The 12,209-nt window shown below is 36.4% G+C and overlaps 1 protein-coding gene across 1 annotated transcript in view; it reads right to left on the bottom strand.

The window, feature by feature from the left end:
- COL9A1 (collagen type IX alpha 1 chain) overlaps positions 1–12,209 on the bottom strand; it is a 103,188-nt gene that overhangs the window by 75,665 nt on the left and 15,314 nt on the right. Inside the window, exon 6 of the mRNA XM_007529032.3 lies at positions 93–176. Coding sequence (XP_007529094.1) covers positions 93–176 — 84 coding nt within the window. The remainder of the gene's footprint in view (positions 1–92; positions 177–12,209) is intronic.

The raw sequence follows: 12,209 nt of genomic DNA, 5'->3' as shown, positions 1-12,209 counted from the left end.
ACGGTATTGTAAAGTTTGGACTCTTCAGAGAGAGTGGGGGTGGTAGAAATTTGGGGGGCTGGGTGCCTTTGCTGGTAGTTTCAGGGACTCACGGTTATCCTCGCTGACAGTTCATGGCAAGTTTCTCTCCTGGGTCGCAGTGGGTCACAATGAATCAACATCCATTGAAGTTCAAACTAGAGAAAGATAGCACACAGTTTAGGTTCTTCGGGAGGACAGAATAAGGTCATTCAAGAGACAGAGGGGTCTGTAAGTACTGCCCATTTGCAAAGCAACTGGAGACCATCTTGAGCTCGTTGATCTCCGTGGAGTAAGAGTCTGGTTCCTTGAATATACATTTTCCACTAGAAATGAGCTTCCAGCTCTTTCCAAGAATCTGTAGCTCCAACATAGTTAAGAAACAGACCGCCACAGGGGCCAGTGATAGCGCATATAGTACAAAGCACAAGGACCCACGCAAGGATCCAGGTTCGAGCTCAGGGGTAGCTTAACAAGTAGTGAAGCGAGTCTGCAGGTGTCTTTCCGTCTCTCCCCCTTCCCTATCAATTTCTTTCTGTCCTATCCAATATAAATGAAGGGGGAAAAAAGAAAAAGATATGGAATTGTACTCCTCTTTCCCGTGGTCTTGTGGATACTTTTTATTTTATAAATAAATTATTTTTTAAAAGAAAAGAAAAACACAGACCACCACAACAAACTTGTCCTCACCACAAGCTGAAGAGGTAAATTAAAATGAGCCTTAGCAAGAACAAGTCTTGATTACAAGCTAGTAAGTGTCAAGAGTTTCTATTGGAACCCAGTTCTGTTGCACTCCAGAGAGAACATGTGTGCTAAGAATTTACATACTAGATTCAAGACAGAGCTGATCAAAAAGGTGGCACCCAGAAGGAAAGAAAAACCAGTCCTTGGAGAAACTTGTTTGCTAGAAAAGAGTTGTCACAACATGAAATGGAGATAGAACTGGAGGTCTAAGGAATGAAAAGGAAATTTAGGACTCAGGAAAAACAAATATTAAAAGATATTTAAATGCTGTATAATCTTATTCATCAGTTAGAGAGATAGAAAATTTCTCAGCACTTGAAATCCAAGTGTAACTTGGATAACTTTTTACATTTTAGCTATTAATCCTGATAACTTTTTACATTTTAGCAGCTATTAAGGGGGGGGAACAGGAAAGGAACAGAACAGCAAAAGAGCTGCCAACTCTGAGTCTGAAAACCTCAGGAAATAAGAAAAAAAAAATTACTGTACCATACAGGAACTCTGCCACCATACACCACTGTGGATCCTCTTAAACAGATTAATTTTTGCTAAGCATTTCAAATCAGTTTCATACTTCTTGGCCACCTGATTAAACTGGCATTTGTTGTGCAAATAGCTGATTAATTACCCAAGTCCCAAATCCATACACTGCCATTTCTTTCATCCAGTGATGATATGCATTCTTTACCACCTACGATATAGATCTTCTGGATCTAGAGTTAAACTAGGGATTGAAGAGATAGTCCAGCAAGTGTGTGTGCCTTGTCATGTTCATGGCACAAGGTTAAATCCAGTCACCACTCCTAGGAGCACTGAGCTGGCAGCATGAAAAATTCCTGTGTTATCTCTCCACACCCTCACCATTTACCTACCCTCTCTCTGTCTCTCTTACTGAAAAAGTTGACCTGGGAGAACTGAAATCACATATGCAGGAGGCCATGGCTCCATTAGTAAATAAATTTAAGGCAGGTACATTTTTTCCATTGTCAGGGAAACATTCAAAATTGAGGTTACCAGATTTTTAAAAAAATCATAATTGGAGCTAATAAAGTGTTATTATATCCATTTCTTCTGTACATAAAAAAGGGAAAGTTCAACAACAGGAACTTTCCTGATTTATAGAAGGATTAAAAGGCATCCAGCCTTTACATTGCTGCATTAGTGCCCCTTCTCACATGGCTTTAACTGTCATAGAGCTCTCCTTCCCCCCCCCATTAATCTTAATTTCTTTCAAATATACCTTGCATTTTCCCCAGAAAAAAAAGTATATAATGAGGGAGGGTGGGGACAGTTAAATGGGAGGAAAGAAAGTGAATAGTAAAGCAAATCTTTATTTTAAGATGAACAATAGTCTATAAATTATATAAAAATGACACATCTGACATCATACAAAAGAATAACTTAGCAAACCACACATTATCTTTCATTTAAGGAAGTCACTTTAATTATAAATATTTTATTTTTATTTTAGTAGGCAAGTTTTCTGGGAGGGACTTTATTTTGCTTTTCCTCTAAAGTACAGTGAATTTTTTTTCAACAATAATAAAGATGGGAGCAATTTTTCCTTAATGACTACCAAATACCTGGCAGTGCCTCAAACAACTCTTTGAAGTTCATGTGAACATAAGGTGTGGCAAAAAAAGGTTAAATCACTCCCCGCGAGTCATACACAGTGCATTTTATTAAAGGTAGACCTGGTAATCTAAATGTGCCTGACACTAAAGTAATGACTGTCATTATTACCTGACACAATCTCTCCAAAGAATCATCCTACCTGCTGGATGTATCATGACTTTCTAAGCAGGAAACCAAAGTGTTTGCTGATTGAACATGTGAATCAAAGACTAAGAGAAAAGAACAACCTAGGAACAAAAGTTGTTAACTATGAGAACATCTTTTTGAAAACAAGAATAAGCGTCTTTCATAAAAAATTGAAACATGGGGCTAGGGAGAAAAAAACATAGCAGTTATGCAAGAAGATTTTCATGCTTGGGGCTCCAAAATCCCAGGTTCACTCCCCCTCACCACCATAAGCTAGTGGTGAACAGTACTCCAGTCAAATAAATACATTTATAAATTAAACTTCTCTCTTCTTGTATGCTTAGTAAAGAAATCTACCTAGAAGCAATATTTTCATGATGCCAAAAAACTTGATAGATCATTTTATATGCACCTATGTATTCATGTGTGTAATAATATATCCCATAGGAAAGTTAATTCTTTTTCTTCAGTGACTGGATTAAAAAATTATAAGAACTAAAAAGATATGTCCCCTGCTTACTCTCAAAATAAAAGAGAGCACTCATAGGATTTTATTCACCAAGTCTTTTAGGAAATAGTAACTCAAACTAGACATGCATTGCATGTAAGTGATATTTTGATTCTCAAAAAGAATACATCCCTCATCACCTTGAGAAATTTTAATTATATGGCTAACCAGTAAACATATATCCATTGCTTAAATAGTTCATTAAAGTTACCTATTGCAAATGCAAAGTAATTCATTAGGCTGTTTTCTCAAAAATGTAGCTCTCTCTGGATAAATTTGTACACCTGTTTAAATATTTGAAAGGCAACTGTGGTAAAGGATAATGGGGGGATGAAATGTAAGTCATCTGTGAATACAGACTGGGTTATTCAGAATGCCACATAGATCAGAGGTTTCTGAACACATCTGTGGATCCACATAAATACCACCTACGCACTAATAATCATCTGCATAACAACCATTTTTTGGCATGCACTATGAATTCCAATTTGCATGTTAATTATTTTGAAAGAAGACTGGCAGAGTTCCTTGGTAAAAGTCACTTTCATTGTACATCTAAAATGCTGATATCCACACGTTTCTCGTTTTCAGACTTAGAATCATTCTTCTCTTTATGAATACTTACTGAAAAAATATGTGACAACTTTTTAAATTTAGCCTTTCAGTGAACAATATTGAAATTTCAGTATGAGTCAAGCACTAAAGGAACATTCTAGAAAAAAAACAGTTAGTCTGCTCCCCATGGTGAATCTATAGTTTGTAAAACCTGAGGAAAAAAAATTTATATGTATAAGTGAAGTTTTTTTTTTCCACCAGTTTAATGGAACAGAAAGTGCCCTAGCATAATCCATTCTTCTAAACACAAAATAACTCTGTTATTTTGAGTGCTCAACTTCCCAGATTTGGCACTATTCAGTTCTTTTCTCTAGCACAGCATGATTTAATTCCCCCCACTGGCTAGAATATTATCTGGCAAAATAGTAAAAGCTCTCCACAGTTTTAATATGACTAATGATTACTAGTAATTGTTACTGAGCTGTATTAGTGCATCAGAAAAGCAAAACATGTATTACACCAAGGGAAAGGACTCTGAGGAAGAAGGACTGGGATAAGGAAGGGGTAAGGGGGCTTCCATATCCTGGTACCAGATTATGAGAAAGGACCCAAGCTGGTGATGAGAGTGTTTTGCAGACACCATCAGAGCAAGATGAGAAATTGTATCCATGTGCTAACAATTGTACTGTAAACCACTGACCTCCCAATAAAAATAAATAAGTAAAGAAAGAAAGAAATACAAAACAAATACTAATGCCAGAAGACTACCATTTCAGTTTCAGTGGCAAATAGTAAAACTTAGGCTCATTGTGAATGAGAACAGTACAAGAGTTACGATAATTAAATTTTACATGTATAAAATAGCCTAAAAACATGTTAATCAGAGATAATTTTTTTAACAAAAGTTAGCTAATGGCTAGACAAAAATTTAGAAATACTCAAAATCCCAAATGTTATCTCTCATTTTAGCTATAAAAGATACTGGTCTTTACTCCAAGTAAAACTTTCTGTTTGCTATGTTGCTATAAAAGATATCCCCAACTGAATCATACCAAAGGCATATGAAAATGTGAAAAGAGATAAGAGAGTTGGTGTAAATAAACCTTGCATATAGTCTCTCTCTCTCTCTCCCTCCCTCCCTCTACTGTTGTTAAATATTTTTATGTACTTTAAGATAGATACTATGGAGGTGCTGGCATGTTTACTAAATGGGAATGTTTCTTCCCTCCTCCACTCCCCCCAAAAAATATTTTGATAATAATGCTATAGCAGTTGAGAAGAGATTTTGGCTAAACTCACACAGACCTTTCCTCTCTGTAGAACCTCAGCAACTGGAAATGAAACCCAGAAGTTCTCACAGCTTCTACCTTAGAAAATAAAGGTGACCTACTTCTGGAATATTACTTATGGAATACTACTGTTTAGTCCAAAAGCAGGAACTATCAGGGTCAGAAGATCCAATGACATCAGTAAGTCATGTTTAGCCTGTTGGCAGTTTTGCTTCCTTTGGAATTTCTCTAATTTAATGATAAAAATAAAAGTACACTTCAAGAGACTTCTGGGACACATATCCAGAGTAATAGTGACCAGATTAGAATCTTCCCAAAAACTAACAAATATCTACAACTATCAGACTTAACACAATTCACCAACGACAGCTGATACAGAAACACCAGTTTCAGGTGGGTGTTTGAGCACATGGTTGGGGTGAGTAGGGGCATGGGACTGAAGCCAAACACACAAAAAACTTAGAGCTTCAGAAGAGCATGGTACCATTTTCCCTCTAGTTAACCTATTGAATTACAGGCAGAAACACATAAAAATAATAATAATAAAAAAAAACAGGGAGCATTTGTAACAAAAAAAGTCTGGTCCATCACCAAAACATAAAGGTAATTTACAGCAGCTGGCAGCGACTGGCAGCAGCAAAACCGTAATGTGAGTGCTGCTTCTATGAATACAACTGCAGCCCAGCAGCAACCTCTGAGGCTTAGTTTCAGATTGAAATCATACACAGAGACCATATACACACACCACACAGCATAAAAAAAAAAAAAAAACTAACCGCAACCCTAGCAACATATAAACAAAGCAAAGCCCTGACACCACAACAACAGCACCACCTTCTGGTCAGCAATAACCAGCACAAGAAATGCATAAACAGCAACATTAGAGGAACAACTACCAAACATGCCGAACAGATAAAAATAGGGCAGCAAGAAAATATAGACATAGAGGGAGACTATCAGAGAAAGACTACAGAAAGCTCATTATGAAGACTCTCCAGGAATCTAAGAATAGTATGGAGAAGCATATTCAAGAATTGAAAGGAGCAATTACAGAAGTTAGAACGTCCACCCGTACTTCCAGAGGGGAAGAAATGACAAGGGAAGATGACCAGAGGGCTCTGAACTCCAACTCTATCAGGATGCAGAGAGGGGAGGAAAAGAGGAAGGACATTCAGAAGTAGTAATACATGAGGGTATGACTTAGAAGGGAAGAAAGGGCAGAGCCATAGGGGGGAAATACATATATATATATGTGTGTGTGTGAGTGTGTGTGTATATATATATATATATTTCTAGAAATAACAAGCAACACATATCTGCAACCTTGGGAGAACTGTGGTAGCTTCCAATGAAAGGAATGGGAATACAGAACTCTGGTAATGGGAATGGTACAGAATTATGCCCATAATCCTGTAATTTCATAAATCAATATTAAGTCACTAATAAAATTTAAAAAAATAAACATGACACATTACACACAGAAAAAGTAAAAAAGTACATGTCAGGAAGATTCATGTAGTAATTGCCTAGTGCTTCAAGTCAGATGGAGGTTGCCATAGTATAGCATTTAGAAGTCTTAATTTTAATTGTGATGAGGCATCCTGGATTATCTGTGAACTTAAAATTTTTCTTTTTCTTTTTCTTTTTCTTTTTTTTTTGCCTCCAGACTTATTGCCGGGGCACGGTGCCTGCACCACGAATCCCCTGCTCCTGGACACCATTTTTTCCCCTTTTATTGCCCCTTTTTTTTTTTTAAATCACTGTTGTGGTTATTATTATTGTTGTTATCGTTGTTGTCGTTGGATAGGACAAAGAGAAGTGGAGAGAGAAGGGGAAGACAGAGAGGGGGAGAGAAAGATAGACACCTACAGATCTGCTTCAACGCCTGTGAAGCCACTCCCCTGCAGGTAGGAAGTCCCGGGCTCCAACCCAGATCCTTACTGGTCCTTGAGCTTCTCGCCATGTGTGCTACTGCCCGACTCCAAAATTTTTCTACCCTCATACCTCATTCCTCTTTAATCGTCATTCTGTTTTCTGCTACCCATACAAAACTAAAAAAAAAAAAAAAAAAAAAAAAAAAAGCCTATCTATTTTCCCCTGTCATTCTTGCTTGAACCCTTTCCAACTGGGCTTTCTCAAAAACACCAATGAATTTTTTTCTTGATTCCCTCATTGATTCCTAAATTCATTGATCAATTCTCAATTCCCCACATTATTTGCCTTGTTTATAGCATGTGAGTAAATTATCTCTTCCACATTCTTGAAATACTATTTTCCCCTAGACTTTAGGGTACTATGCTGTCCTTTACTCTCCCAATCACATGCTTCTCTTCTGAGCTGAAGCTTCTTCATCTCAGCAAACTATAAATGTTCCTTGTCTTTGATTTCAATTCTAAGACATCTCTATTATACTAATCCCTCAGTAATTTTATCTTCTTTACTAGTTTTAAGTTGTATGTGGTACAATATATAACTGTCAGCTTCCAAAGTTCTAGTTCCAGCTAGATCTGCCTCTTGAACACCAGAACATATCTGGCTACTCAGCATCTTCCCTTATATAGCTAATAGGGATCAAACACTCAATCAAGCTTAGATGTTCTAAACAGCTCTCTGATATTGTTGTTAATGTCTTTCCTTTAACAATTTTTCCACTTCAATAAATGACATTTCTGTACTTATGATTATTCATACCAAACATTCTGGTGTCATTCTTAGTTCTTCTTTCTCTCTTCTTTCTCACACCTTCTTTGTTTTATCATCAAATAACATCAGGACCTGGCCACTTTATATTATGTCACCCTGTTTAAGTTATAGCCATCCCTCCTGGAATTGTTACAGTAGTCTCCTCTTAACATGTCTTTAGGTGTTCTGCCCTTGTCTCTGGCAATATGTTATCAAGGAAAACTTAAAAGATGAGAACAGCTTATTTATTTATCTAAAACCGTTTGATAACTTCCCAATCCACAGGGCACAAAAGTTGACGTACTAACATAATATCCCCATTCTCATTACATCATCCACATTGTCTACTTTTCTGACTGAAGCTATTTACTATTGTCTGCATACAGTCTTCAAATATAGTCGACAATACTAATACCAGTCCCTTTTACCCTCCCTGATATTTTCTCTTCTTGGAATACCCTACTCCTATTGTTTTTGTTTGTTTGTTTGTTTGTTTGTTTGCTGAAGCAATTTCTTCAGACCGTCCAAAATCCTAATCCATTTTTCTTCATAGTGTTTATGTGGATTACTATACATTTACTCATTTATCCATTTGTGCCTGTCCTTTCTCCCTAGAATAAATGCAAGATTTAATTTTTGTCAGTAATTTAGCAGACATTAAGTGTATTTGTTGAAAGTTAATTAATGAATATACTGAGATGGATAGGAAATTACAGTGAAGAAAGAATTGGCATTATTTGCTGTCTTATTTGATTATAACATGGGTCATGCCCCTTTCCTTGTACAGGTTTAAATTCTTTATATATAAATTAAACTACAGACTAAATACAACCAGTTCTTTTCTATCTTTGAAATGCCAAGATTTTATTAAAACCAAATCATATTAAAAGAAGCTAAACATGGTCAGAAAGGTAGCTCACTTGATTAGTGTGCTTGCTTTGTCATTCATGACCCAGGGTGAAGCCCAGCCCCCACAGTACTTAAGGGACTCCTCAGCCCTGTGGGGTCTTTCTCTGTGTCTCTGTGTTTCTATGTGAAAAAGTTGACCTGGAGTGGTGAAAGCCCAGTGACAGCTCAAAGAGAAAGAGAGAGAGAGAGAGAAACAATAAACCAAACATGCAGAGATTAAAATGGAATTATGATTCGCTGAATTAAGTCTCTTGCCTTATAGCTATTCAGTTTATCTAATACATTTATTTATAATCTTAATCTATACACATTTTTATAGAAATACTAATGGCACTGATTTTTTATTTCAAATATTTGGATAAAGCTCAGACCAAGGAAAAGTTCTGAATTTTCCACTAAAAGCAAGTTTAACTACCATTTATATTTCTATTACCAGACAGTCCCTTCCCCACAATCATGATTTCCCCTAACAGCTCTTTTTCTGCTTTTTTTCATTTCCATCATCTAAGAAAAAAAATTTGTCTTCAAAAATGGTTTTGATAGTGTCCAAATATATTTCATAAAAATCACACGAAAGTGTTAATAGAGAATTATATTCTATGTGCATGTATATATAATATTGCCATTTCTCTTATACTGACTTAATACTTCAAAGTGAAAGTGTATTTATTTATGAACAGCACTTGCCAAAATACCATACTACACAGACAACAGTTTAGGTGTTATGCACAGTAAATTTTATGTATTTATTAAACCACTGACACCATATTTTCCCTATAACATTTTTCAGGTCCAAAGGCTATGTCATAGCCTTATGGTTAACTTTCCACAATCTTTACATTTGGAGGATAATATGGTTTAATTCTATGGTGTAAGGGAAGCTTTTTCATTGACAATTTTATTGTTATATTTGCTCTCATATTTTCTCTGAAATTAACAAAGATATCATAGAGAAGAACATTTCAGATATACTTATAAAAGCATTATGCCTGTGTGATTAATAATGCTCTGTGTTGGTTTATTTAAAATATGTATAACTAAGAGGAAAAGGGCTTTAAACATCACATGATAAAATTACATAAACTTTTATCCTCCCTCAAACAAATCCAAATCACTGACATATATCCCTGAAAAAGAAGAAGGCTAACTTTGTTTTCTAATAGAGCTGTATCAAATAACTCTCCTAGGAAATCATGATGACAACAAACAATAAAGAACTTGTCATAAAATAACTTGTTTTTATGGTACACTGACAAGAAATTGAGCTTTGCAATAAAATAAATGGCAGCATCCTAAAATATAGGCACAAAAATGAAAAGGAAATATGGGGCTTATAGACTAATAACATGTTATAACAGTACATTGGGGAGAAATCTAATAAACTCAGAGCCCACTAAATAGCCATGAATGATGAGAAGGTGAGTCGTAGACCCCATGAGCAATTATATCACAGTCCTCTGACAACCTCTTGAAATTGGTTTCCTTTTCCAATTTCAAAAAGTGAAAGAGACAAAAGATTGAGTAAATAGGGAAAAATAACAAACAAGTATAATATAAATGAGTCTTTTAGCTTTAGTACTCCATCAAATGAGTTTTCAAGTGCATTGTTTATTATGCACTTTTTTGGTTTGTTTTTTGACATCCGTTAATATGTTTGGACAGCATGTTTGCTTTTGATTTATTTACTAAAAAGAAGCAATTGTTGATCCTTTCAAAAAAAAAAGATTCAACTGGTACAGAGTTTCAAATATCAGGAAAATAAATCAGAAAAAAATCTAATTTCATGATGCTGAGGGCAAAAAGAAGCAGCAGTACATTGTCCTGATTGTTTTCAAGCTATTGAAATAGCTTAAAAAAATAGTTATTGGCTATTTGTTTTTTCTATTTTTTTTGTTTATTTTGTCACTAATATTGTAGCTAGGGGTCTGCTCCCATGCAACTGTACCATTCCCAACAGTTTTTTTCCCTTACAACTGTACCATTCCCAACAGTCTTTTCCTTTAACTGTACAACTGTACCATTCCCAACAGTCTTTTCCCTTAAACAGAGAAGGAGAGATAGACACAGAGAGGAGAGACTATTGCACCATTCCACAGCCCATGAAGGTTTCCCCCCTATAGGCACTCCCATGTGGTGGCCAGGAACTGGAGCCCAGATCCTTATACATAGTAATGTATGTGTTCTACCCAGTCAGCTACCTCCTCAGCTGTCATGCTTTATTTTAATTAAAAAGTTCTTAACACATGGTATTCAATATTTTCTTTTTAAAAATATTTTTATTATCTTTAATTATTTATTGGGTAGAGACAGCCATAAATCAAGAAGAATGGGAAGATAGAGAGAGAAAGAGAGAGAGAGAGACCTGTATCCCTGCTTCACCACTGGCAAAACTTGTCCCCTGCAGGTGGGAAACAGGGGTTTGGCACTGTACTAAATTAACGCAACCAGGTATGCCACCACTTGGCCCCAGTATTCAATATCTTCTGTCTTCAAATTGGAAGAAAGCTGTTCTATCAGTGTCTTTTTCTACCTTCCAGAATACTGGAGACTGACTACTCCTTCTCCATCTCTATGTCTTCTAAGGAATAGGCAATCACTATTGATCTCCAGAAACACCAGTAACTTCAGACTTCAGGCAAACTCGTGAGAGAAAATAAAATCATGTCTGGGTTCAGGAAGTGGTGCATCTGGTGGAGTTCACTATATGCAAGGACTTGGGTTCAAGTCTTCAGTTCACACCTGCAAGAGGAAAGCTTCACAGTGGTGAAACAGTGTTGCAGGTTTCTCTCATTCTCTCTCCACCTTTTATCTCCCCCTTTTCCTCTTAATTTCTTTCTGTCCTATCAAAGTAATTAATTACAAATAAAATCATGGTCATGGAGACAACTCATAAGCATTTAGGCTTTGTCTGGGGATTTATATGAGTGTTTGATTTTTTTTTAGCCTAAAGGCATGATGTGGAGTATAGGAATATTAATTATGCTTTAAAAAAGAAAAAGTAATAAATGTGATAATTCCCAAATGAGTACCCCTGAAACTAGAATAATGGAACTTAGTGTCTCCTGAATAACTCTTAACTCATTGTAAGACTTCCTACCAGACATTATCTTTTTTAAGAAATATCCTTGAGAGTGGGGATTGGGTGGTGAGGTAGATAGCATAATGGTTATGAAAAGAGACTGTCATGCCTGAGGCCCCAAAGTTCTAGGTTCAATTGTCTGCACCACCATAAACCAGAGCTGAGCAGTGCATTAGTGAAGGAATGAGAGAAATAAAAAAAAAAGACAGAAAGAAAGAAAGGAAAGAAAGAAAGGGAAAAAAGAAAACTGTAAGGAGGTGAGTGGTAGTGCACTTGGTTGAGCATACACATTACCATGTACAAGGACCTGGACTTTAGCCCCCACTCCACTTGCATGGGGGACACCTCAGGAGTGGTAAAGCAGGTCTGCAAGGCTCTCGCTCTCTCTCTTTCTCCCTCCCTCTTTCCTCTCCCTCTCTTCCTCTCCCCTCTCAATTTCTCTCTATCCTATCAAATAAAAACTAAAAAGGAAGACAAAGAGAAAAATGGCCACTAGGAGTGGTGGACAAAAAAATAAAGAGCAAGGAAAAGAAAAGAAGAGAAAAGGAAAGGTAAGGAGAGAAGAAGAAAGGAGAGGGGAAGGGTGGGGAAGGGAGGGGAGCGGAGGGGAGGGGAAGAAAGGAAATACCCTTGCATGTTAACAAGATAGTTTACCTGGATAATG

This window comes from Erinaceus europaeus, chromosome 4 (assembly GCF_950295315.1).
Source record: "Erinaceus europaeus chromosome 4, mEriEur2.1, whole genome shotgun sequence".
NCBI classification, from domain to species: domain Eukaryota; kingdom Metazoa; phylum Chordata; class Mammalia; order Eulipotyphla; family Erinaceidae; genus Erinaceus; species Erinaceus europaeus.
The sequence above is the reverse complement of the archived record's forward strand: the minus strand, read 5'-3'. Positions and strand labels throughout refer to the sequence as shown.